At 41.0% G+C, this 25467-nt stretch overlaps 1 protein-coding gene and 1 long non-coding RNA gene across 12 annotated transcripts in view; one reads left to right on the forward strand and one right to left on the reverse strand.

Moving 5' to 3' along the window:
• Positions 1-3754, reverse strand: part of APP (amyloid beta precursor protein) — a 241096-nt gene extending 237342 nt beyond the window's left edge. For all 8 annotated transcript variants that reach the window (XM_017650815.3, XM_017650814.3, XM_017650813.3 and 5 more), the window contains exon 1: positions 3548-3754. In XM_017650815.3, coding sequence (XP_017506304.1) covers positions 3548-3604 — 57 coding nt within the window. In that variant the 5' untranslated portion in view covers positions 3605-3754. The remainder of the gene's footprint in view (positions 1-3547) is intronic.
• A 138-nt stretch (positions 3755-3892) lies between these two features.
• LOC108391273 (uncharacterized) overlaps positions 3893-25467 on the forward strand; it is a 355429-nt gene continuing 333854 nt past the window's right edge. For 3 of the 4 annotated variants that reach the window (XR_012129263.1, XR_005055856.2, XR_012129265.1), the window contains exons 1-2: positions 3893-4019; positions 9159-9383. This is a non-coding gene — a long non-coding RNA (uncharacterized lncRNA). The remainder of the gene's footprint in view (positions 4020-9158; positions 9384-25467) is intronic. The other variant, XR_012129264.1, reaches the window with a different exon arrangement.

Raw genomic sequence — 25467 nt, forward strand, 5'->3', positions numbered from 1 at the left:
TCAGGTAGGAGTGCATTCATTGCTGTCTGCCTGCCTGCCTCTGGGAAGGGAAAGGTGGGGAGAGGCATGTAAAAAAATACTGTAAATGCCAAGACTTAGCCTACCTTCCCCAGACCAGAGATACAAACCTGGCTAGAAATGAACTACCGGGAAATTCTCCAGGATTTTCTCATCCCACTGTTCCTTGATTACTTAAATATAAACTTTTACACAGTAAGGCTTTTACTCAGTATACCACTTAATCTGTACTTTCCTCTTGGTGCTTAACTCTTATTTACTCTGCAAGCATATGGGAGTAGGGGAATGAGGATGGGATGTAATGAGGTATATACAGTCCAACTAAAACTTATATCCTGGAGTTTTACATGTGAAAGATTCATTCTTTTCACTTATAATTGATATAATGAAGCAGAGATTATTAAAAAAAAAAAAGTAGTGTGTTTTAAGTCTCTTAAGTAATACATGCCCCCACCTAGATCAAATTTGCATCAATAAAAAGTACATTTCTACTGAATTTTATTACACTTCTTTAGTGATAGTTTACTGGCCACATGAAAGGCACATAATAGCTATGCTTATTTCTGGAGTGACTGACAACTTTCATTTTTATACAGGTATCTACGTAAGTCTCTAGGATGCCAGAAGTGGCAACATAAAACAGGGATTGTCTAGCAACATGGAGAAAGCTGTGTCCCCAAAGTTGAGCTGTTTTCCTTCAAACCAATATTCAGTGGACCACCTTAATTTCTTTTTCACTCTTTTTTCAACCAGTCATTCTTATTTAACCTTGGGATCTAATATTTAGTTGGGTATTCCTTCTCATTTCTGCAGTCAGAACCAGGGACCACTATTCTATCTGGAGTACTCTGCAAGACTAATAGCTTCCCAAGTGCCATAAGGTATCTCTGCTGGTCAGGGTGACAAGAAAGGAGCTTTTGTGCCCTGCCAGTTATCATGGCTTCCCAATGATCATCAAGGAACCGTGACTCCTTACAGAGCACCACCAAACCTGAGCTTCATTATTCTGTGCAGGCATCCACCATTTGGGCAATACCAGCCAGCATGAGTGGGTATCTATAATCTATGAATTAGCACCATTATCAAAGCAGGTAAATGTGATTAGATTAAACCCCCTAATATAGAAAAATAAAACTTAAGAAGCTAGTTTAAACAGATAAACATCAGGGCCTTTTAAACTCATACTCTAGGAATACATCAGGCAAAATCATCAACTCAGGTGTTAACGCTTCCCAGCAAAGCCAAAGCTCACTCTCACTGCCCTTGCTCATTTCTTTTTTAGAGCCACCTGCGGCAGACCTATTTTCTACGCCCTACAAAAGAAAGTCAACTCATAATTACATCTTTCATGGAGACACAGATATATCTGGTAAACCCCATCAAACCTCCTTGGACTGAAATGCCTGCCCTTCCACTAATACTTTGCAAAATGAACTAATGTGAATCTCACCTTTGAAGGATGTGACAATAACCAGTGAAAATGTCCAAAAGATGGCAGAAAAAGCAAAGAAATGCAAACAGGCCAAAAAAAACAACAGAAAACCCTGAATCTACTGACTTATGTATTTTTTTATACAGAAAAAATATTGCTCAAAAAAGGAAAATATTTAATTTTGACAAAAGCTTCACATGTAAAGGTTATGATATGCTTTTAATTAATTTTTTTAATGCGTAGCAAGATAGTCAGGAAAACTGATATAAACTTAAGTCAATGGAGAAATCGGTTTCCTTAATTAAATGCATTTTTTTAAAATATGGAAAACCAGATTCTTCAACTATTAATCTGTCTTAACTAGCACCTAAGGTGATTTCTGAGCCACTTGTAGGTAAAGGACAGAGGGAGGGGGAGAAAGTTCAATGACCTTGTAAATTAGGGTTTAAAAGATGGTAATGGTATTATAGTCCGTATAGCCTCAGTGACAGCACAGGAAAATGTATGTCCGGAAATTGCTTTTTTGGAAAATTACCATGAGGTAGGGGGAAAAGGAAGAAAAAAAAATGGGAAAGGGGAGGTTGGAATTAGCAAGATAGTGAACAGGAATCCACACGAAGCAAAAAAAAAAACCTCTTCTGCCCCAACTGTCAAGCAAACAACTCGGCATCTTTATATAAAAAAGAAAAATAGTCATTTTGCACAGGCGTTAGCTGAAATGTTCGAGAGTCCGATGAATGGGGAGGACTTGTTATATACACCTAGTGGTGGGTGGATTTCACCAGGCTGCAGCCTCCACACAGCTTTTCTCTGCTGCACTGCAGAGGCGCCATCTTCTCCGTCTTAATCTTAACTCAATGCAATCCTTTTATCTGCACCCTAAAGAAAAAGACCCTGAGGACCCTCCCCAGCAGTTCTCACTCCCAAGGGGGCTCAACCGGAGTGCCCAACGCTGCAGGGAACAGGCCGCGCTTTAATCCGACAAGCGCCTCATTTGATGCACAGGAGGGGAGAGCTCCTGTCTCCCACCCCCCACCCGCCACTGCCCTTTCCAGACGTACACCCCTCTCTCCTCGTATTTCTCCCCAAAGACTTTACAGCCAGGCACGAAATTAGCAAGTCAAGGTGGTGAAGGGGAGTGGGAAGTACAAGACCGCGAGGCTCCGCCACACCGGCCCCAGCAGCGCCCCAGCCCCCTCCGGGACAGCCGCGCAGCGCCGGGAAGGGAGCTGGGCGGGAGCCTCGGTGGCGCACACACTAGGAAGGCTCAGCCCGCCGCGCCCCGGACTGGCGGGGGCGGAGTGTCGAGGCTTTTGTTCCCAGGAACCTTCTACCTCCCCGAGGGACGCTGAAGGTGCGAGCGAACGCCCGGAACGTCCTGGCTGGGGGTGCGAGGTGGCTGTGGGTCTCCGACCCCTCCCATCTCTCGCAACTTACACAAAAGGGAGACGCAGAAATGTACAAACTTTGCGGAAGGCGGTGCGCGACCCTCCTTGGGGTCGCACTCTGGCGGCCGCCAGGAAGGGGAAGGAAGAGGAGGTCGGGCGAGAGAGAGGTGGTGGGGATGCTTAGGGAAGGTGAATCCGGGCGGGAACAGCAAAGGAAGCGGGGTGGGTGGGGGGCGCTTCCCGAGCTGTCCCGACTCCTCCCCAGGGTCCGAGGGAAAGGAAAGGGCAGCAATTAGGAGCCGAGGACAGGATCCAGGGACGCTGCGTTTTCGGTTTTCCCCACGTGCTCCCTCCTCTTTCCCCCGTTCTGGAAGTCACTCGCCTCCCCCGGCCCCCAACCCCCCGCCCCCGAAGCAGGGGCTGAACCAGAGTCCGCGCTCAGGATCGCCTCCACCCCTCCTCGCCCCTAGACTGGCGCGGACCGAGTAGCCCGACGCCTCGCAAGCTCCCTCTCGGCGGGCCGGAGAGCGTCCCCGGAGCAGGGCAGGGCCGGAGGCGGGGATGCGCAGGGCACCCGCCAGGGAGGGCGCAGGGCACGTTGGGGAGAGGTTCCCTGGACTGTCCCTGGGTTTTCTGGATTAAGGACTTGGAGGAATTGCGTTCCCACCGCCCCCCACCTCCGACCCCCATGCCGAGGCGCGGCACCCACCTCCAGCGCCCGAGCTGTCCAGGCGGCCAGCAGGACCAGTGCCAAACCGGGCAGCATAACGACTCTGCGCGGGGCACCGAGTGCGCTGCTGTGCGAGTGGGATCCAACGCGCCCTTGCTCTGCCCGTGCCGCCGCCGCCGCCGCCACCCCAGCGCTCGGGCCACTCCGAGTGCTCTCTACCACCGCCGCCGAGGAAACTGACGGAGCAGGAGCGCGGCGGCGGGCTAGGAGCCCGGAGAGTCAGCTGATCCGGCCCACCCCGCGCGGCACGGGAGAGGGACCCCTAGCGGAGCGGCCGGGAGCTGCGCGCGCTCGGGAGGGAGGGGCTCGCGCCCCGGCGCCCACAGGTGCAGCGCAGTCCGCTGCTCCGCCCCCGCGCGCCTCGCGGACCACCGGCCTCGGGCCACCTGGGCTGCGCGAGCCGGAGGGAGAGTGTGGGGCGAGGAGAGGGACCGTGCAGGAGCAGGGAAAGGTGAGTCGTAGGACGTTCGGGCCCCAGAAAAGTCAGAAGTGCTGCGCTCGACTCCACCGACCTCGCAGGCGTCTCAGTAATGTCTTATAAAGGGCTGCTTGCTACTGGGGTGCGTTTTTATCCGCATTTCAGTTTTTTTTGTCACTGTTCGGAGGGGGTGGGGAGGCGTTCCTGGAAAAGAAAAGGAACAAGACAAGCTTAAAGGAGACAGAATTTCTTTGCTTGTTGAGAGAGCAAAAGCCTCATATTTTTTCCCGTCAAAAGCAGCCACTAGCAACCTGGAATGTCTATCTTTAGAACGAACCAAAGGAGAACCGCGCCGGACTTGGCGAAAAAGTGGGCGACCTATTTTCTTCTGCTTGGAAGAACGGTGTTTTTAATATTATTATTGCTTGTTTATTTGTGGTGTGTTTTGTTTTTATTTTGGGAAGGGTATGGTCAGCAGTATTTTTTTTTTTTATCAGGCAGAGCTGTAACATCCATTTGAGATGGGAATGGGGGAAGTTAAGACGGAAAGGATCTAGAGAGAGAATTCTTGTTCGACCCCCATAACTAAGAAATTCTGACCTCAAACTCTGTCCTTGTTCTTCTTGTGCCTGTCCTAAGTTACAGAAATGAACCTTGTGGAAAGTCACTTTCTCCTAGGTTAATACAAACCATCCAATGCCTGGTTAGCATCCAGTTAGTTTAGAATGGTCTAGAAACTGCCCAAATGCGTCCTCTGCTTTTGACATGAAGGAGCATTAGTCACCATGCTACAGTCCACCGTGGGGCTAGTGGGAAGGAATGAAGCCGTATCCTGGTTGTTGGGATCAGCCAGATGGATGCCGATGTCCTTCCTGAGAAGTTAGCACTTAGCTGTCAGCTCCCCTAAATATTGTCTTTTATTTTTACATCCAATCCAGACCCTTGGACTCCTTGTTACCCTGAATGGCTTTTGAATGTCCTCAACAAATAATGAAAAATGTGTTATGCAACATTTGTTTACATGCTTTATGCCATTTACTTCCTAGAAAAGCCAATAAGGCCACTTACTATTATTACCACCATTTATAACTTAGGAAGCTGATGCTAAGGAACTACTGCAATCCAACAGCAAGTGAATGACAAGAAGGTAGAACTTCAGGGGAAAGCCTAAGTAATAGCAAAACCCAGTTGCTTCCTAAATGCATTCGCTCATCACCACAATTTTCTGTCCTGGGTTTGTATGAACAATTGAAGGCATCTAAATGCAAAAAGTATGACTGGAAGATGGGGGGGTGGGGGGTGGAGCAGGACCAGCCACAAATTTTGTGAGGTCCAGTGAAAAATGAAAAGGTGGGATCTTTGTTCCAAAATTAAGAATTTTTAGGTGGCAACCTTTAAACCAAGCACAGGCGCTTCCTGAGCAGCAGGCCCTGTGTGGCTGCATGGTTTGCATGCCATGAAGCCAGCAATTTTTCAAAGTAAGGGATGTTTACTGTGAATAAAATTCAGAAATATAGAGGTGAGGTTACAGTCTATAAAAAATGAATGTTCTTAGATTTAGTATTTTCCCTTTCCACTGTTGAAATTCACCATACTCACACATTCCCTGGACAAGATGTTCCCTGGGGGAATATTTTCTCCTGTTGCATCACCGCTCAGAGATCCTGATGGCTTTTACTTTTCAGCCACTATTTTTGTTCAGTATTTAATGCCATTTCCTGCCCTGAGGTATCTTAAGGACCCTTTGAGCAGGAAATACAAGAACACTCCTAGTCAGAACCCTACAACACTGGGGAAAGGACCCACCATCCAGCATTTGGAATCTTCACGGCAACATTCCCAGCCCAGGCTTAAATGCCTCAGCTTGTGAGATGTTCACTAGCTCTTCAGACAGTGTATTCTGTCTCTGAGCAGTTCTGGTTACCAGAAAGTTCTCACTCCATGTAAAGCCCACATCCCTTTCCTTTAACCTCCCACTCAGATGTCCTGTGACCAAGCAAAAACAATTCTTTTCCACACCGCAGATCTTCACATAATTTCCAACTGTTTCTGCCCCCCAGAATCCCCTCATCGCAAACATAGGCACTTGCTGAATAGTTGTGTCAGTGGCATGGTTCCTCTCTAAAGGAGAAGGTCCATTCTCCTTTAAATGCATCCCGGTTTGTCTGTGTCTTTTCATCGCTTTCCAAGGGTGCTGTGACCACAGCAGCATCGAGTAGTGTATTGCCTATCTCATTCCATTGCATTTGATTTTATGGAATTAGATTGGACCCATTTGCTACAAAATCTACCAAGTCTACTTAATGCATAGTGCTATTGAGCCACATCTCTGTCATCTTGCGTCTAGGGTGTTAGGGTTATCTTGTGTTTGTGTTAGGGTGATCTGTGACCTGCAAATATCACCAAAAGCAATATTTAAGCCAAAAATGGGCCCTGTATTAGTTTGCTGAAGATACCATAACGAGGTACCACAGACTGGGTGGTTTGAACAACACAAATTTATTTTCTCACAATTCTGGAAACCAGAAGTCCACAATCAAGGTGTTGGTAGGGTTGGTTTCTTCTGAGGCCTTGTCCCTTGGCTTGTAGACTGGAGTCCTCTTGTGTCTTCACATGATCTTTTCTGTGTGTGTCTGTGTTCTAACACCTCTTATAAGGGCACTAGTCTTACTGGATTAGGGCCCACCCTAATTATTTCATTTTAACTTAATAACCTCTTTAAAGACCCTATTTCCAATTACAGTCATATTCTAAGGTACTAGGGCTTAAAATCCCAATATGTGAATTTGGGGTTGGTGTGGAGTCACAACCCAGCCCCTACCTGGCACTCATTTGGAGAAGCTTGGATTTGTGCTATAATTCACTACTGTTTGGTCTTTATTACCAGTGATCAATGACTTTTCTGCCCTTTTCCGTTGGAACATCATTCAGCTCCATAGAAAAAAAACAGAAATTGGAGAGCTCATCTTTCTCCCCATTATGCACCATCATCACCTCATGATCCCTAGCAGCTAGCTTGTCCCTCCCAATGTCATCTGAATGAAAATAAACAAAATGGTCTTTTACATTTTCCTTAGAAAATTGTATCAAAGCTTAAACTTACATTGACGCTTAAAGTCTGTATTGGCTTGCTAGAGCTTCCATAACAAAATACCACAGACTCGGTGGCTTAAGAGACATAAATTTATTTTCACACAGTTCTAGGAGGTAGGAGTGCACAGTCAAGGTGCTAGCAGGGTGGGAGTCCTCTGAGAGTCTTTTCCTTGGCTTACAGGTGGCCGCCTTCTTGCTGTGTCCTCACTTAGTCTTCCCTCGGTGAGCACACATCCTTGGTGTCTCTATGTATCCTAATCTCCTCTGTTAATAAGGACACTGGTCAGATTGGATTAGGGTCCACACTAATGACCTCATTTAATTTAGTTATCTTTTTAGAGCCTTATTCTCAAATATAGCTATGTTCTCAGATACTGGAAATCCAGTCTCAACATAAGAATTTTGAAGGAACACAATTCAGTCTGTACCAGAACCCCTAAAATTATTTTTATATTTTAAGCTATCCTCACATCCATTCTTGAGAGTGGATTCTTCCTACTTTTTCTTCATGTCCTCTGGAAACCAAAATGCTTAGTAGGTAACCACAGGGGTTCCTTTAGCTCCTCTTGGTTGAGTATTTGAATTCCTTGGCCACTCCAGACTTCTCATATTGCTGGGAATTCTGGTACCTTCTATAGTGGTGCTGCCTTGTTTGGGGGTTAGCTGTGATGGTGGACACCACCCATATTTGAGAATTACACATGATTCTTAACCTGTCTTCCCTTCTGGAGCCTCATGCCAATTCCTCTTTGTAGACTAGAAGTAGATACTGAGTTGCATTCTCTCGCATCTCTTTCTACCCTCTCTAACACAGGGCAGCTTTCAATATCTATAGAAGTCCAAACTGTAAGTAGTATTCAAACTTTTGTAATAAAATTGTTTCTCACACAGCAAGATGTCAGTCTTTCTTTTTAATGAATAGACATAAGGAGAATTTTAAGTGAATGATTAGCACTTAACATACCTACATTTTACTACATATCTGACAGACCTGCATGTAGACAGAGAATGCAACATTTTATTTGCCCTTTTTCATAAGTTACTCTTTTATTCATGGGTCTTTACTCACTAGTGAATTTAGGAAGTGTGCATATATCTTCAAAAAATACAATTTATAAAAAAATTAGTTCTTTGCAATCACTACACAAAATGACTTCAGAGGCAGCCTTCAGATTCAAGTAAGTGATAGTCACCAAATGGGCTTTGTGTATTTCAGTACTAACTCTAAGGGATGACAAAATGCAGTGTTTAACCAGGGACTGCTGTTGGCAGCTGGTTTGCATAACTTGTTTGAAGAATAATGGTAATTGTAAGGTTGTTGCAAGGACTAATTTAAAAGAATATTCCTGTATTTATGGCATCAAGAAAGAACAAGATAGGAGAAAAAAATAGGCCATAGGTGCCAAATCCAGAGGTAGGAAGTGTGAAAGTCAATCCAGTAGCAGGAAGATTTAATGGAGGCTATATGGGCATTACAGCAGTTTGCTTCTTTAGAGGACCCTAGTAATTGGTCAGCAATATGTGATGGTGGGAAAGGATCCAAGCTTTGAGGAACTTTGGCTACTACATATTAGTTTTGGAAATGATTATGGAACTGACCAGAGTCTCTGTTTCTGGAAATGTTCCCTTCATCAGGTAGTATGGCAATGAACTGAGAAGGTCCCTAGTACAAGGCCTGGTTGACAACAGAAATCAGTTTTCTTTTCTTGAGAGAAAAGGAATTCACATTAGCTGTTAGTTCAGTGACCAGGATATACCAAATTTGACCTTCCAGTGGCTTTGCGAGGGACAGTCAACACAGTGCATTCGACCCAGTGTTACTTAGATGGGCCCTTCAGTAATGTATTGCTAGTAAGATTCCAAGTTTGTGAGTGATTTACTTTTTAAAAAGCATACATGAGAGCAGACTCAAGGTTACGCTTACATCAGGTTACTCATTTGTATTCCAGTATGGTTTCCTGAGTGGGAAAGAAAGGGATGGAGCTATAGAGCTAGGCAATATGCTAAGAATTTGGTCAAACCTGGATCACTCCCAAGGGCACGTGCCAGGTATGTGAAAGATACATATCCTGTTTGCAGATGGCACAGTGCTTGGAAAGCCTGCTTGTCAGAGGTGCTGAGAGGATTACATGGGGCTGGCCACCTCTTGCAGAATGGAGGACCACATCACGTGGCCAAGAAGAATCCCTCCCCAGAACAGCTCTAGGAAGCCGCAGCTGTCACCAGGATTGCTGTGGCCTGGGGCCACTGCCATGGCTCAGCTCCTGAGACTAACACTGAAGCTGAAGGATGTTATTCTCCAAGGTAACTAGACCTCTTTGTCTCCACCCAAATTAAAGCTAGGGATTGTTCTTCATGTTCTCTTTTAGGAGAGAGGGGTTCTATCTCCTGAAGATGGGGCTTTTTTTGCAGGGGATTTGATAGCAATTATAACAAAAAAGAAAAGAGGGGGGATGTGTTAATATTTGAGGGGTCGAGTGGTTTAGGTCAGATGGAATCTTTGATGAATAACTTAACTTTTAAAATCCTAATGAAGGCTGCAACCAGAGAAATGTCACCTAAACCTAAAATGATGGGGACGATTCCAGGCAGATAACCCTAGAGTATTTAAAAACATTTTTTTAAATAAACAACACTCTGAATGATAAAACAAACACATAAACCAACCAGCAAATAAATAAACACTTCATAGTCATTCATTATACCACATTTGTCCCCAAGCGAACACCAACTTTGGTATATCCTTCCATTAACATTTTCTGTCCCATATGTAATTCATTCCAGTTAAAACAAATAAAACTCCTAGGAATTTAAGTGTTTAGTATTGGCTCAATCAAAATTTTTTACATTTCCACTGTGAGCAGGGTAAAAGACTGATGATGTATTTACTTAAAGAGCTCATGTTTATGTGAGAAAGATATGTGGGGGTGGGGGAAGACATAGTGAATGATGACTGCTGTTAACAATACTGTATTATGTATTTGAAAGTTGCCAAGGGAGTGGATCTTAAAAGTTCTCACAAGGAAAAACAATTTGTAACTATGGTGGTGATGGGTGTTAAAGTACTGTGCTGATCATTTCACAGTATATACTGTGTACCAAATCACTATGTTGTATACTTAAAACTAATGCAATGTTATATGTCAGTTATATCTCAATTAAAAAAATTAAAGGCATAGTGAAAACGTACATCAGTAAGTACAACTTGGTATAAAGCAGTTGTGTGTATACACGTGAATTCATTATGAGAAAATGAATCATAGACCTGTAACATTGAAAGGGTGATTCCAGGACATCAGCATGAGGCTTTCTTTTGCAGAGGATTTGAAAGCAATCATAACAGAAAAGAAAAGGGGGATGTGTTAATGTTTGAAGAATCAAGGAGTTTAGGTCAGATGGAAGGGGCAGCAGTGGGCCACTGTTACAGGTTTCCTAATCAGTCTGGGGTTTTCTAACATTTCTAGAAAAAGGTCTGTCAGTGGGGAAGGCACAGGGAAATTTGTAGGGTGTAAAAGTTGGGATCAGGAAAAATAGGAAGCATTACTAGATTGCCGTGAACTACCGTAGCCGGGCTCTGTAAAAGGTTTGTGAAAAAATCATGGTAAGACACTTTAATAAGGCCTAAAAATTGCTCTGTGCCAGGTTGAGGACTTTACATTCAGACCTCATTAAATTCTTGTGAGTTGTGTTGGGTTAATCCTCCATGTCATCAATGAGGGGGTAAAAGAGGGTAACTAAGCCAGAAAGGGAGGGAGGATGGAGGATTTGTGCCCACTTCTGCCTTACCTGGATTGTTTTTTTTTTTTAAGAGAGAAATAATAAAATGGGTTTTTAGTTTCTTTGTATTGAGGGATCAGAAGTGATTTGAATATGGTGAATGAAGTCTGGACAGGATGGCAAATGAGAACAATGTTAGAGATGTGGCTGTGGTAGTTGACATGATAACTGGTGATTTATTTTCAACAGATGGGCTTAAAATTATTCATCTGAGCTACCATGATTTTACAAAAAGTAGACATGTTTTGTGTTTGCCTATAAGAATTGAATATCCACTTGGATGGAAATTTGGTATTTGGGACATGAATTGCAAATACCCCTGTAAATACAGTGTGAGGAAGAAATGAGTTATATTTATATCTCAAGGTTATTTTTTTGATGCATGAATGCATTAGAATAGTAGTTTTTGAAAAAACGAAGAATAATGTCTTCAAGCACAATTTCCAAACTGTGTACCACAGAACCCTAGTAGAGCAATATGAAAAGAGTTCTGTAATCAAATAACTTTGATAAGTAAGTAGTTAAATAAAATTGAACAAATACTTTTACTTTAGAATGCCAACCATTTTAATACAACCATTAAAAATGCTACCATGTGTTTAATTTTTAAAGAGGGAAACTCTTTATACAGCATACTACCTCTTCCCCATTTTTGGTTCTGTGTTTGTTTACTGCATAGCTCCTGGGACAAGTGTTACACAAAGCATGCTTTAGCGAACTCTGCTTTGAAGGCATTCCAATGAATTCTTGGATTTGTTTAGATCCTTGCAGAAATGAAGGTTTATAGTATACATTTTTGTGAAAGCAGATGGGTTCTTTCCACTGAAAGGTGTTTCCATGTATGACCTTAGAGATAAATTAATAAAGGAAGAAAGCAAAAATATTAGGCTAGCAGACGTTGTAAAGTAGGGCATGACAGATGCCATAAAAAGCATTTTGAGATTAAAGTAGCAGTTAAAATTTGTGTTATATGGAAGATACCATATGAGAGTCTTTGAATATTTATAATACAAATGTGCGATTATATGGCCAGCTTCTTCCCAGTTTGGAGGAGAAATGGAACAGAATACAATGCACATTTCTGAGTGCTTCTCTTTATATTTTCTTATATAAAAAGGAGGAAGTATTGCTAAACTTACAAAGATAGCCTCAGGATAAGATGAGTCCACTGCACTGCCTTTAATCTGGGATAGGAGATCTTAAGAAGTGGCCAGGACCTTTGCATAAGTGAGTGAAAAGTTCTAAGAAGGAGAATTGAAGGAGACAGCTATTGGATTAATTTTAAGAAGCTTTTACTGAAATTCCTCATAAAAGTATACATGGAAAGCAAAGGCATAAGGAGATACAGAACTCTCTGGGCCAAAAAAAAAATATGAATTTCCATAGTTTTTCTCTGTTGGTCTTTATTGAAAAATTCACTTACCACTATTGGTGTCAATTGGCCCTGTCAGCCCTCATTACTGTACTAAAAAGAAAAATTAGGAAAAGGTTTAGGGAGCCCAGTCTGAAAAGGAATGCTGTCATTTCTGTTTTCTAACTATCAGTGAAACAGACTGTTATCTAAACTTCATGGAGTTAAGGGTCCAAATAACCACCTTGGTCTGGTGACTTTGTGAAGTCTAGTAAGAGATCCTGACTAAATAAAAAGGGCAACCAAGTGGCCCATTTCCTTCTGCAGAGGAAGAGTAAAATAAGATGGAAATAAAAAAGGAAAATGGTGAAAACAAAAATTTTGGTTTTCAGATAATTTTAAAGGCCTAGCATCAATCCTGGGTTAGATCAGTTGGCCCTGTCAGCCCTCATTACTGTACTAAAAAGAATGATATTTGGGAAATATCAAATTTAATACTAATTTTGGCCTACATAACAAAAAAGTCATAGATTTGCTTAAACTCAATTGTACTCTCCACTGAAAGGTGTTTCCATGTTATGACCTTGTATGTAGTTCCAGCCCCCTGTAGTTCCAGCCTGAACTACTTGGAGCTACTCAGAAATTTTTTTTTGAAGTCAGATTCTATCAACATTGTTCAGTGATTTTCCACCAAAATCGTTAGACAGTAGTCTCCACGAGCCAAAGCACAGCACAACCTATAGCTTTATTAGTCCCTGAGACTGAGAAGCAGTTCTCTGTATAAGCAGCAGTTTCATCCTCATTTTTCAAGTTTAGAACTTGCTCACCATATGCACACTTAAAGAGAAGATGTTGGATGGCTGGCTCAGAGGAACTTTATTGTTCATTTCTGAACTCTTCTGGTAAGGAAGAATCTGATTTAACATGGTTTTCCTTCACTGTGAGCATGCTGGGTGCCTCGTCCCCCATTCCGTACCACCCTGTGACTGCCCGAATCCTTTCGTCTCCAACTTGCTTCCAGTTCCCGTGAGCTGAAAAAGAACCTAGAACTACAGTGTTTAAAACTGAAGCATACGTACGTAGTGCTTATCCAAGCCAAGCCTTTCATTTGACGAGCACTCATTGGCAGCCCAGTGGATTAACTTGGCGTATGGCCATATGACTCTTTATTGGCAAAGCTTGGCCCTCGGATCCTAACTTCCAGTTCTCATTTCATATTGTGCTGCTTCCCAGATAGGGGCATCTTCTTAGCCCTAAGTCATGAAAACAGGGGGCATGGAGACCAGCCATACTTAATGAAGTGGTGATGTTTCTCCTCTTCTGAAGTTGGTATATCTTTCTAGAAACTTGGAGTTGGAACCCAACTTGGAAATCACCTTTTTGATCCTCCCACAAACACAACTGTCTCTCCTACAATATTCTTAAGACAATTATTTGACTTTGCTTTCTTACTTTCATCACTGACCATCTTCAGGAAACAAACTTTTCATTAGAATTTTTTTGTTGTTCTATTGAGCTAAAATTTACCTTTCTTCATCTCCATCCTTTAGTTCCAATTCTGCTATGTGGAGTAAGGCTAAAGCAAAGAGTGACTCCTACCTCATCCAAGGACACGCCTTCAGAAGTTTTACAACATTCATTCAGTGTTCTCTTATGTTTCCCTTCTCTCCTCAAACCTAAAATTCTGAGTTTCTAAACTGTAGCTTCTAGGATATGGTTGCCAGATCCCTCTCTCCAAATGAATATGTTATCTTTATCTCATTCATTCAACAAATATTTAATAAACATCTACTAAGTTGTGGAAGAAATATATAATATATAAGAAAGTATATAATGTGGTACATAATGATACAGGCTATAGAGCAAAATTAAGCAGAGTATGGAGAGATGGGAACATGTGTATGGTCAGGAGATTAGAGGTTTTCTATTATTATACCTCACTGATTAGGAACCTCACTGATAAGATGACTTTTGAGCAAATACATAAAGAAAATGAGAGAGGAGGATGTGCAACTGTTCAGGGTAAGAGAGTGCAGCCATAGAAGCAGGAATGAGTCTGACTGAAGAACAGTGAGGTGGTCCATAAGGCTCCAACAGAGGGAATGAGGGGGAGAATGGTAGCCGGTGAGGTCAGAGAGGTTGTTGTGGCTGAATTATGTGTCCACTCTCCGGAAAATTCCTGTGTTGAAGTGCAAACCTCCAGTACCTCAGAATGTGAATGTGTTTGGAGAGTCTTTAAAGACTTAATTAAGATGAGGTCATTAGGGCGGGCCCTACTCCAGTGTGACCGGTGTCCTTGTAAGAAGAGGACATTAGGACCCAGGCACACACACACAGGGAAGACCATGTGAGGACAGAAGGAGGAGGCAGGCATGCTGAGAACAGTCCATAGGGAGACAAGGGCAGAAGGAAAGCCATTGAGGAGGCAATTGCAGACATTTACCTGAGGTTGGGAGGTGGTGGGATGAGCGGAGTTTGGGAATATATTTTGAAGTTCAAGCCAAAAGCATTTTCTGATGGATTGGGTTTGTGATGTGAGAGAGAGTATTTGATTTGCCAAGTCTTGTGGCCATGGCAACTGGAAGAAGGAGTTAACGTGCACTGAGATGGGAAAGACTGCTGGTGGTACATGTTAGCGGGGAAGACAGGTATTAAGGGAGAGGACCAGGAGTTCAATTTTGGACACAGTAAGTTTAAGATGGCTGCTCGTCTTTGAGTTTGAAATACTGATTAGGCTGTTGGATGTATGAATTTGGAAATCAGAGGGTGGTTAGGGTAAACATACAGCTGGTAATGAATGAGATCATTTAGGATGTAATGAGAACAAAAAGAGAGGACTTGGCATTGAGCCCTAGTGAACTTGGTTGGTAAGATAAGCAGGAAGTAGAGAAGTAGGCAAGGGAGGAAGAGTAAGTAAAGTAGAAGGAAAATGGGAGAATTTTTTTCAAAAAGCTGAGTCAAGAAAGTCTTTCACAAGGAAAGAATGATTACTGAGATAAATGCTGCAGATATATTAAATAAGATAAGGACCCTGTTGGATTTAGTGGCGTTTAGAGCATGTCATCAAGAGGATGTGACCTCTGGTTGACCCTTGAGTGGACCTAGGCAATTGGAGGCTAACCCCCTTCCCTGTCCTTGGAATGCATGTCTGCACATCATTCCTATAGCCAGAGCCATTTCAAGGATGCAGCCTTGAGAGAACAATGTATTGTTGAGACTATCTGGCCTGAATATATGAGTGAGCTCTATTAAGACTCTATATAAACTTTTTAGATTCTGGTGGGCAAATGCAAAGATTTACTTATCTTGCATCTCTGCCTAGGACAGGCCTTGTATGTAGGTTCCCTTACTTATTAAACCAGCCACCTACCAATCTGGAGCGGTCGGCCTCTGTCTTTTGTCTGTCCTTGCCCTGTGTCCTGGGGCCAGTTTCAGCTTTCGCCTGGGAAGCTTCTAAGGTCAAGAACCAGCAGTGTTGGAGAGGTCACTGGGTACACTGACAAGAGCTGGTTCAAACACAGTAGGTTTTTTTTTTTTAATGGACAATATTACAATATGTTATTATGATGAGGGGAATGATCCAGTAACAGGAAAATTGATGAAGCAACAGAGAAAATAATTGCTGAACAATGCTCTAGAGAAGAAGAAAGGGAATGGCATACAGAATACAAGTGGGAGTATTGGTCTTAGATGGGACCCACATCTATAGCTGTGTTGCCCTATATAGTATCCACTAGCCACATGTGTTATTTACATTTTAATTAACTTAAAATTAAATAAAATTTAAAATTAACTTCCTTAGTATGCTAGCCTTGTTTCAAGTGCTTAATAGTACTTGTGACTAGTGACTACAGCACTGGACAGCATGAGCACAGGACATTTGTACCATCACATACAGTCCTGGGCAGCCTGAGCTGTAGTAATGGGGAAAGGGGGACATACGTATGGACACATATGCAGGACATGATGTGGTGAAGGGAGCCTATAAAAGGTCTTTTCCTCATTTCTTTTATATTCTCACTTACATAGGAAGCAATGTCATGGGCTGAGAATGAGGATGGTGGAGAAGGACATTCCTCTAGGAGAAAAATATAGTGAATGGACAAGAGAAAAGTGGTAGAATTGCTGGACAACTTGGAAGTCACTTTATATTATTATTTAAGGAGACCAGTCAGCAAACTGTGTTTTTCCTGGGCCTGATCACCAGCACAGATGCTGTGCTGGAAAAAGGTAGCAAGTTGAAGCTGTTTTAATGAGTGGCTCTCAATCCCAGCTACACATTAGAACCACTTGGGTGAGCTGTTAAGGCGTTCCAAAGCCTCATCCCCACAGCAGAGATTCTGACTGAGCATTCTGAAAATGGGGCCTGGGCATTGGTCTATTTAAGTCTTCCTTGGTGGTTCTAATACACATATGTGTTTGAGAACAACTGAGTTGGAGCAAAAAGGTGAAGGAAATGCTGAGAGAAGAGGTGAGGTATAGGGAACTTGGCATATGGTGAACCACGGGTGCCACAAGGTGCAATGTAAGGGATTCAGAATTTGGGTAGGGTAATAGATGGGGTCAGGTGGTGGGTGATGAGAGAAGAGTGGGAATCTAGGGTTTCTTGGGTGATTAATCAAACCAGGCAAAGGGCACAGTGAGATTTGTCATGCTGGGCTAAGTTGGTGCCATCAACAGAGATACATAATGCAAACTACATAGGTAATTTTAAGGGATTTTTAGTAGCCACATCAAAAACAATGGAAAAGAAATGAACTTCATTTTAATATATTTTCTGTTATTTAATGATGTAAAATATTATTTCAACATGTAATCAGTATAAAAGTTACTAATGACATATTTGACATTGTTTTTTCATACATTATCATGAATGTTTGGTGTCTATTTTATACCTATAGCACATCTTAATTCAGAGCAGACGCATTTCAAGTGCTCAGGAGCCACATGTGGCTGGTGGCTATCATAGCGGATCGTATGGGGCTAGGTAGTGGTGATGTGGATGTGTATGTTGCATGATTTCTATGGGACATTCTTTTCATAATATAAACATACTATAATATATAAACCTTAAACATATGGAGTTTTAACTCTTTGTTAACCTAACATATAGGATATAACCAATTTAAAAATTATTTGTGTAATAACATTGAGTGATTATCCACCCTGAGATAATTTAAAAATCTTACTTTATGTATAATATTCCTTGCAATCACCCGAAAACTTGATGTGCTTTCCTTGGGCATCTTCATTAAGCTTATGAAGAGAGGGCTATAAGTACCCATTAGGTAAAATGTTTTTATTATGATTGTGTAGCCAGGTATGACTGTATCTAATTATGTTCTTATCTAACCTAGTATGGCTTGTATATGAAAGTATCACAAGAGTCTTAGTCATATGCTCTGTTAAAGTCTAAAAGCATGATGCCAGCCACACTTATCTAAGAGAAGTTAATCTGGCATGCATTTCCTTGTGAATCTGTGCCAGCTTCAGCTTCCAGCTACTTTCCAGTGTGTTCTAATGCCAGGCTTTTAATAATTTACTCTCATCTGTGTGGTGGTAATCTTTTCTTATTTTCTGATAAAGTTACTGACTTTGGAGGAGAAAAGAAGATGAGAAAGTGAACAACCCCTTGCCATACAGGTGGTAGAAAAACTGGATTTGACTCATTAGACCTCAACTTAGTATTTGAGAATATTACAAGCAAGAAGGAGCTTGCATTTCATGGATGATAAAAATGACAAGAAATTGGCCAATCTGCTTTCAAAATTACCATAGTTGGGGTGTGAAGATGGGTGAAGGACAATGACTAGATAAAAGCGCATCAAGAAAGATGCGAAAGGGGTGTGACATATAGAAGTACCAGAAAAAAGAGTGCCTTCAGACTCTCTTCAGACAGACATCCTCACATAAAAATAATGGGATGTAGATTAGGGAATAAAACTTGACTAATGCCTCTGATGTTCATGTATCATGTCATAGTATATGACATGAGCAGTCTCATATTTTAACACTGGGAGTAAATATGGCTTTAGATATGGCACCAAGTGTTGGTGGAACAGGACTGACAACTAGAATTAGGAACACAAGTGTAGATCTTTTCTAAAGAAACCGACCTGGGAGCATGCTGTTGCTTGCTCAGTGAGAACAAGATTTAAAAGCTCCCTCCTCAGACAGCTTGAGTAGTCCCAGGCCCAGGGGTGCTCTTTGTCATTGGCCAGGCTGTTAGGCCAGGCTGTTGGGACAGAACTCTCCCATCACTGCTCCACACTGGAACACCAAATTAGGTTAGTCTTTATCAGACATTCCATACTGTCTTTTATTCCCTTTTGAGCTGGTTTTATGCATTTCTGTCCACCATGCTGGATTTTGAGGACACAGACTGTGCATGGAGCATAGATATTGTGAATCACACTCATATATTAAACCTTGGGTCTGTTAGTCCCCACATAGAGACACCATGGCTATTAGCTAAGCTCAGCCTCAGCTCTTCCTCTGTGAAATGAAAAAATGAAGTGATACAACCTATGTCCTGAGGTTTTGATGAGGCTTAAAGATGACATATGCTCAGTGGTTTGGCATACAGTGGACATGCAGTAAATACTAATTTGGTATTAAACCTTGGGTGTGGTTTCAGATAAAGACTTTTTATCTGGCTCAGCTGGTTATTATACACAGTCAAAAAAAAAGGAAGAATTCATCATGTGATAGTTGGCTAAAACCTACAGTATTAGTGAATTCTGATCAGGGCTTTGAAAACTGGCAAGAGAGAAATGAGGGCTCAGACTAGGACACCTTCAGCAAATGCCTGACATGAATTGTGTTAATGAACTGGGTGGATTCTGATGGGCAGCCTTTAGTCTGAGATGTTTTCAGCCCTCTCTCACTCTCATTTTTTTTAACAGCTTTATTGAGGAATAATTCATATACTATACAACTCACCCACTTAAAGTGTACACCCCAGTGGTCATTAGTATAGTTGCAGTATGTATAACCATTACCCCGGTCAATTTTAGAGCATTTTCTTCACCTCTTAAAAAAACCCCATATCCTTTAGCTGTCCCCCCCGACTAAGCAGCTGCTAGTGTATTTTCTGTCTTTTTGGATTTCCCTAGGAGTAGAATAATATAATATGTGGTCTTTTGTAACTGGCTTCTTTCACTTAGCATAATATTTCCGAAGTTTATCCATGTGACAGCATGTATCAATACTTCTTTCCTTTTTATGGCCAAATAATATTCCACTATAGATATACTATATTTTGTTTATACATGTGTCATCTGGATTGTCTGCTCTCTTTTGGCCATTTTGAAAAAGGCTGCTGTGAACATTCATGTATAAATTTTTGTATGGACACATTTTTTTTCCTCTTGGGTGTGTACCTAAGGATAGAATTGCTGGATTTCAGCCTTGTATTCATTCTCCTCTCCTATCATTGGGAAGGGAAAGAGTTAGTGATTTTACTCTCCCTCGTCTCCTTAAAATAGTTTCCTGATAATCCTAACTTTTCTGGATGTTTATTCACTCAGTTAATTATCAGTGAGTAAATACCACCTATCAAGAATTTTCCTATGCACCAGGCAGCTTTGATGGGCACTTTGGGTTAATCTCTTCAGCATCTAAATGGAACCTGACAGTAGGGTAACTACTTTTATCAGCAGCAGACATAATTGTAGACTACCTTATGCAGAAAAACTAAAATAGCACTTAACTGGGATCTTTCTTGATTATCTAAAAAAACTATCATTATTTCTTAGCTCCTTTTATAAACACTGTCCATAACTTCTCATAAAAGCTGCTCATTCTCACTGCTTATTCATGCATTCATAGTCATTAATCTGCTCATCCATTCATTCAGTACACATCTATTAAGCACATACACTCTGCCAATCACTACACTGGATTTGGTGGATATGAAGATATATAAGACATGCACTTTTTGGAGAGAAATAAGCACAAATAGTTATAATATAATATGGTACCAATGAGATGTGTCTTACCCATTTTGGGGTCACTAGGGAAGGCGTCCTAAAAGGTAGAAATGTTGAATGTAGATACAGAGACAGGCTGGGTGGAGGTGGAGATATTCTAGAAAGAGGGAATAGTGTAAGCAAATACAGAAGGGAAAAAAATGCTGTGGTGCATAAAGTGCTTCTGGAGTAAAGAACCTTCAAAGGGGAAATATAATTGCTTAATAGGTAGCCTGCCAGTGGGAATTAATGATTAAGAGAAAAAAGATTTTTCAGTGATTTACAACTGTCCACTAAATAGCTGTGTGACATCAGACACACCATTAACCTCTCTCTGCCTCATTTGTCATTAAATGTTGAGTGGGAAATAGTCTTTATGAATATTTCCTTTCTAAAGTGACACATGAATTACAAAAAAGAAAAACAATCCCTGAAGAACTTTTTAATATTATCCCAAAGGTAGCCAAGACTTAGACAGTTAAAACTATATACAGTGAAGAAGATCGTCATAGATCAGATGCCAGATTAAAAAGACTGAAGTAAAGAACTAAGAAAAAAAGGAAGTGGACGAATTTCAAATCTGGTTTAGTGCTCCAGCGATGCTGACTGCCTAGAGAAGAAAATTTCCAAATCCCAAGTTCAAGTCTGCACCGGTCCTTCCCCAACTCCACTCTTCAAGACTCATAAAGGGCACACCTTTTATCTGACCTCAAATCCTCCCGAATAGTTGTTTAGGTATACTGGATGTCTCTGCAGACTGTGGACTATGGATCTATGTAGCTATCCTGTAGTACTCATAGTGCTACTTTCTACACAGATAAAATTTTTACTATGTCCTTCTGTAAAATGTGGGTATTTCCAGGTCTTTAAGATCATGTAGGAGGCTCTATAGGGGCTGCATCGCATTTTATTCTTAGATGTATACTAGCAGAGGTCTCTAGTTCTTCTTTTCCTTTTGAAACTTACACAGCTTTATCCTTGATCTTCATTTACTGCCTATAGCTCACAATAGCCATACACAAACCGAAGAAAGAGCCACACCTACCCTTTAAGTTTGTTCTGTACCAGCCTCCAGAGCCCTTGCTGTCATCCATTTATCATGTTGATCAAGCAACAAGGAAGATTAGGGGGTAACCTTGATGCCCAGATATAGCTGTCCCCAAATGGTGGACTCAGTGATAAATATACACATATACAAGGGAAAGAGAAGGCTGTTTCGGATTCTTCCAACAACCTGATCCCCCTGAGAGCTTGTCTTGCTTCTTTAATAGTCATCCCCATGAAAGAGTTGGCAAGCAATCTGAGGTAGGGAAAATGAACAGGGAATAAGGCATGAAGGAACCTGCCAGAAACTAAAAGCAAAGGGCATAGAAGAAAAAATGGTGGCACACTGTGATGTCAGAGAAGAGGTTTACATTAGGTCACTAAAGCCTCTGTTCCCATGGTGCCCTGGGATCACATAGCAGTGCCCTCTCTATGGCTGTGCTCATGGGCCATTGCTGAAGTGGGCTGTGACCATTAATGACGGGAGACCTTACCCTGGTTAAAGGAAACTTCCACAAGTGCTGGTAAAGCTGCTGTTGACTTATGTGGTACAGAAGTTTCCTAAATTACCACCATTTGTGACCTCTGAATTTGAAAGTTGTGTAAGCTACTGAAATTTGGACAGTGGCTATTGTTCATGGAATGTGATTTTCAGGGTTGAATGCCTAGGATAGGGCTCTGTTAAGTTCCTTCAGGATTTAAGGTTTTATTACAGGTGCCACTTAAGCATTCTATTTTCATCTGCTTCATAATTCTTCAGTTGTCCAGTGGTAGGTTATCAAATTACTGCAATTTCTTATTGTTTTGCATAAAATGTTTGTATATTGAAAGCATGATTCAGACTAAATTACTATATTACTAAAACAATAAAACTAAACTCTCAATCCATAGGAAGTTCTATTTTTCTTCTGTAAATTAAATATCAGAAAAGAAGCTCTCTGGGAAGCCTGTGTGCATGCCTCCACCCCCTGCTGTGAATGTTAGCTGCTAAAGGCCACAGCAGCCCACCCTTCTCCCTTTGCCTGAAGGTGGGACAATTTTTGTGGAGTCATTCTTGTTCTAAAACTCCCCATGAGACCAGACTGAGACTAGATTTTAGTTGAAACCACATCTTTGCTTAGCTTCATCCCCGCCCTATCTGGCTTCCATCACATCCTTATAGGTTTCTTTGGAAACACACCTTCAGTAAATCACTTGCATATGGATCCATATGTCAGTCTTGGTCTCTAGGAAACTCCACCTAAGACTATATGAGAAAATACTCATTAGACCCACTTAGGTAAGTATTGAAAAATGTTAGTGTTATAAACTATTCTCAGGCAAAGGATATTTATAAAGTAATAAAGGATGTTTTTCTAATATATAAAAATATGCATAGGTGTTTGGAAATTTTGATATATAGTGACAGAGTAATATGAATGCTCCATACAATTATTAACATTCAAGTAATAGAAACACAGGCCAAAGGTTAGCCATGGATGACTCCTGTCAGGAACAAATATGTATGTCCATGAACTTATATTTAGTGGTCATGACCTTGTCAGCAACATCCTGTTTGACATTTACAGATAGGTATGTGATAATGGAGTAGAGGAATTCATTAACATTATGAATCATGTAAAAACAGAATTTTTAACACATTATATTAAGTGTTGGCTAAACGCTGTTGGTTTGAAGAGGTCAAAGATTAAAAGTCTTGGGATCCCAAAGGGCAACAAAATTGATATAAACATATTTTACCCTAAATGATCAAAGGATGGAATGCATATCTTTCCATCATATTGTGCTTATGTGGCCAGTATGGCCAGAGAAATTTATGTAAGTCCAGAAAAGCACAAACTTAGGAATGAGCAGAACAGGAAATGCCAAATGCTGAGTCAGACACTGGACAAGCAGTTTCTGTTCTGATTTTTCAAAAGAAAAAGACTGCAGATTTGAGATGGAGGCTCATTCATGTATCAATTCAGCCAATAATTAGAAAGCACCTCTTCTGTGCTGGGATCCTGTGCTCGTTGCTGTGGTTACAGACCTGAGAAGGCAGAAATGAGCTCCCAAGCCAAGTTTGCTATATTATAATCATTCCTGGTCTGACTTCCATGCTTTCTGCAAATGATTGCTGGAGTTTATAGGCTCTGTCCACATTTGTGTGGTTTTCTAGGACATTTACATATTTAATAATATCTAAGCTTTTCCCAATTGCCTTAACCTCTTCTGTTAATTCATTCCAGAATTGTCACAAGGAAAAATGGAGTATGCCCTCCCTGCCTTCCAAACAACCCTGGAGTTGTGATAATTTAATGGGTGCCTATTCTTCATCAAATACTCTGTGTCTTACTTGTTTTTCCTTGAAAAAATGAAAATGCTACTTAATATCTCTGGTAGTGTCATGCTGGTGTTAGCATTGTAAAATTGAAAAATTCAAGACTTGGACCTATAAGAACTCCCATGCATGAGAGATCAGCCCATCTTGGGTTGTGCATTAGAATTTGTTGTTCTGATTTATTGATACTCTTCTATCCCTAACCCATCTGTATTTCAGTAATCATAGCAGGAAGTATTTGTGATTATTTTTTCATTACATCTCAGTAGTCACAACTTTGAGGATTTTATTTTGGTAAATTAAATATATTAACAGTGTATATAGTTTTGCTGAGTATGTCTGTTAGGATTTTGCATAAGTAGCTAGAATGTACCCTCCTAGAAAATAGGAGTTTGTCCTATTGTGCTAATATACTTCAATTTTAATGAATATGTTGACTAAATTCTTAGATAAATTGATAGGAGTAGGTTTGCTAAGTAATTTAAAGAAAATATTTATGATGGTTGTTTCATCTGTTAACAGAAGAGTGTTATTTTTTTCTTAATGCTTGTAAGGATTTTATATCTTAATTTTTTAATAGAAATATGTAAATAAAATTTGGACTTTGGGAACCAAGTACTTCAAATTTCCCTAAGTGTCTTCCTTTTTACAAAACCACATCATCTGAGAACTCTTGACACTCTAGTTCCTTAATTTAGTGTATAAACAAATTCTTTACATAAATTACCTTCATCACTGGAATCTTACAGCATTTATTTATTTATTTATATTAAGGGACCATTGATGTACAACCACATGAGCAACATTGTGGTTACTAGATTCCCCCCATTATCAAGTCCCCCCCACATACCCCATTACAGTCACTGTCCCATCAGTGTAATAAGATGCTATAGAGTCACTACTACTCTTCTCTGTGCTATACTTCCTTCCCCTTATGTTATGTGTGCTAATCATAATGCCCCTTAATCCCCCTCTCCCTCCCTTCCCACCCATCCTCCCCAGTCCCTTTCCCTTTGGCAATTGTTAGTCCATTCTTGGGTTCTGTGAGTCTGCTGCTGTTTTGTTCCTTCAGTTTTTGTTTTGTTGTTATACTCCACAGATGAGTGAAATCATTTGGTACTTGTCTTTCTCCACCTGGCTCATTTCACAGAGCAAAATAACATCTAGCTCCATCCATGCTGTTGCAAATTATAGGATTTGTTTTTGTCTTATGGCTGAATAATATTCCATTGTGTATATGTACCACATCTTCTTTATCCATTCATCTACTGATGCACACTTAGGTTACTTCCATTTCTTGACTATTGTAAATAGTGCTGCAATAAACATAGGGGTGCATATGTCTTTTTGAGTCTGGGATCCTGTATTCTTAGGGTAAATTCCAAAGAGTGGAATTCCTGGGTCAAATTTTATTTCTATTTTGAGTTTTTTGAGGAGCCTCCATATTGCTTTCCACAATGGTTGAACTAATTTACACTCCCACCAGCAGTGTAGAAGGGTTCCCCTTTCTGCACAACCTTGCCAATATTTGTTATTGTTTGTCTTTTGGAGGTGGCCATCCTTACTGGTGTGAGGTGATATCTCATTGTGGTTTTAATTTGCATTTCTCTGATGATTAGCGATGTGGAGCATCTTTTCATGTGACTGTTGGTCATCTGGATTTCTTCTTTGGAGAAGTGTCTGTTCAGATCCTCTACCCATTTTTTAATTGGGTTATTTGCTTTTTGGGTATTAAGGTTCATGAGCTCTTTATGTATTTTGGATATTAACTCCTTGTCAGATATGTCATTTATGAATATATTCTCCCATACTGTAGGATGCCTTTTTGTTCTATTGATGGTGTCCTTTGCTGTACAGAAGCTTTTTAGCTTGATATAGCCCCACTTGTTCATTTTTGCTTTTGTTTCCCTTGCCCGGGGAGATATG

Source organism: Manis javanica, chromosome 3, assembly GCF_040802235.1.
Source record: "Manis javanica isolate MJ-LG chromosome 3, MJ_LKY, whole genome shotgun sequence".
Lineage (NCBI taxonomy): Eukaryota > Metazoa > Chordata > Mammalia > Pholidota > Manidae > Manis > Manis javanica.